The sequence below is a fragment of the Borostomias antarcticus genome (assembly GCF_949987555.1).
Source record: "Borostomias antarcticus genome assembly, chromosome: 14".
NCBI lineage: Eukaryota > Metazoa > Chordata > Actinopteri > Stomiiformes > Stomiidae > Borostomias > Borostomias antarcticus.
In genome coordinates this window covers 18,380,052-18,382,551 of record NC_140247.1, presented here as the reverse complement: position 1 = coordinate 18,382,551, position 2,500 = coordinate 18,380,052, and the positions used below count along the sequence as shown (strand labels likewise).

The 2,500-nt window shown below is 49.4% G+C and overlaps 1 protein-coding gene across 1 annotated transcript in view; it reads right to left on the bottom strand.

The window, feature by feature from the left end:
* Positions 1-2,500, bottom strand: part of LOC311317466 (actin-binding LIM protein 3-like) — a gene marked incomplete at both ends in the record, with an annotated part of 50,553 nt that overhangs the window by 7,557 nt on the left and 40,496 nt on the right. The window contains 2 exons of the mRNA XM_084448548.1: positions 447-526; positions 1,290-1,451. Coding sequence (XP_084304674.1) covers positions 447-526; positions 1,290-1,451 — 242 coding nt within the window. The remainder of the gene's footprint in view (positions 1-446; positions 527-1,289; positions 1,452-2,500) is intronic.

The following is a 2,500-nucleotide window of genomic DNA, read 5'->3' as shown; positions in this document are numbered from 1 at the left end:
AAGGCAAGCTCCCAGAGGACCTTCTTAATTTCCAATCTCTTCTTTCCACATTCTCCTCCTCCCTGTCTGCTGCTAAAGCTGCTTTCTTCCTCTCTAAAATCCTAACCTTCAAATCCTAAAAAACTCTTTGAAACCTTCTCTTCACTACTCCAGCCCCACCTCCTACTCCCAACTCCTCCCTTCTCCCTGATGATTTCGACAATTTCTTTGACAAGAAAGTTAACAATATCAGATCCTCTTTACCCCCTTCACCGGTCAACGCTCCCTGCACCAACCTCACCTCCCCACCCCCACCCTCTCTCCCCTCTCCGCTCCCCCCCTCCTCTCCATGTCCCACCTTATCCCACTTTTCTCCCCTGTCCCCCAACGAGGTCCTCAACCTTGTAACATCTAGCCGCCCTCTAACTTTTGCTCTCTCTCCCATCCACCAGTCTGACGGTACCGACCAGGACCGGAGTCCGAGCCCGAACCCGAGCCCACCAGCTGGACACCATCTCCCACGTTGTGGGACGCCTTCTGCCTTCTTCTACGTTTTCAAAAATAAATCGGTAACACTTTACAATAAGGGTGAATTAATAAGCATTAGTTAATGCATTATTAAGCATTACGTAACAGTTTACTAATGTCTCTATTAACCATTTACTAATGTTATTTATGTTAACTAAGGTTAACTCACCTAACCCTAACCCTAATCCTAACCTAAACTAAGGTATTAATTAACATTAGTAACCTAACCTGACCCTTATTGTAAAGTGTGACCAATAAATCTTTTTCTTTTTGAGCACCACGTTGTTCTGAGTCTGTCTTTGGGGTCCAGAGCCACAGTTGCCGGTAACAATTGCTATTCTTGCACTTTGCCTTCAGCACTAGATTATGCTCTTAGTCACTTGTGTTATAAAGAAGATGCACTTGTGAGTTCTGGCAAGTAGTAGTACATTGGCTTTTTGTACATTAAATGCAATTATTGTTAGTCGCTTTGGATAAAAGTGTCTGCTAAATGACTGTAATGTAATGTAAATGTAATGTACTGTAACAGAGGCATAGACAGACAAACGCGAGAGCCTTTCCTCCAGAGTTCCCCCTGCTCCCCTCCAGTCCCCCCGAGTTCCCCCTGCTCACCTCCAGACCCCCCGTGGTGAGTTCCCCCTGCTCACCTCCAGTCCACCCGAGTTCCCCCTGCTCACCTCCAGACCCCCCGTGGTGAGTTCCCCCTGCTCACCTCCAGTTCCCCCGTTGTGAGTTCCCCCTGCTCACCTCCAGACCCCCCGTGGTGAGTTCCCCCTCCTCACCTCCAGACCCCCCGTGGTGAGTTCCCCCTGTTCACCTCCAGACCAAACCCCCGTGGCGAGTTGCTCACCTCCAGTACGCGCCCACTGATGTACCGGGAGCACGCCTCACACTTCACGCCGAACTGGGCGTGGTAGTCCGCCTCGCAGTAGGGAACGCCGTCCCTGCAGCGCCACCAACGGGGGAAGATAGAGTTAAACACAGGAAGTGCTACCACGGCCACTTCCTGTCCGGTGTCTCTCATGCAGAGTGCCTCCCACATGCAGGGTGCCTCGCACAGTAGCGTGGGAGAGGTTACGTAATCAGGGCGTGTCTGAATGACGCTGGTCCCTCGCCTTTCACAACAGTTTAACAACAGTATTATTCAGGGGCGGAGCAGCTGTTGGCAGTGATGGGGGCGACGCGAGTTCTCTGAGATCCCAAAGAGGTGAGGGTGCCCTTAAAGGGGCGGCCGTGAGGATGCCCTTAAAGGGGATGCCTCGTGAGACCATCCTGATCTAGCGGGCTCAAATTCTGCTTCTCTCCGCCGATCAGTCTGGAAGGATTTCAGCGGGGCGGGACTTCTCGCCTTGACGGACAAACTCCTTCAGCCAATCGGCGTTTGATGAATCAAACTTATGTCAAATCTAGTCAGAGCGGCTACAACCACACTTATGGCTGTAGTTATTCTACTAGCGTTGATTGATTAATTGATTTTTATTTTGGGTAAAACTGAATACATACATCAATGATGCAAGTATTGCCCAGAGGATAGCACATTAAAGTATTAAAAACACTTATTTCCAATGTGGTCCTTGGTCGCATAGCGTTAACGTTAGTGCTCTTTTCGTCGGGAGACGCCATGACCGTTTTGCCAGCGGCGGCTTCTATATCACGTCTTCAACTACGGGAACCAATCAGGGGTTGCGTTCCTCTGGGGGACAGAACAGTAGTTAGAACGCAGTCCCTGACAGTTGCAAATATAATCTTTGGAAATTGTTCGAGATAGGAGGAAGGACAGACTGATCTGAGAGAAACAGGATCTAAGCTCTCGAGATCAGGATTGGTCTCAGGAGGCTATTAAAGGGGCACTTAAGATAGATTTTGAGTAAAGTGCCCCTTGAACAACAGCCTTTGTGAGTGCTTTTGTTCGTCTTCTCACCAAAAGGGGAGAGCAATGTTACCAATTAATCAAAGTGTGTGTGCGTGTGTGTGTGTGTGTGTGTGTGTGTGT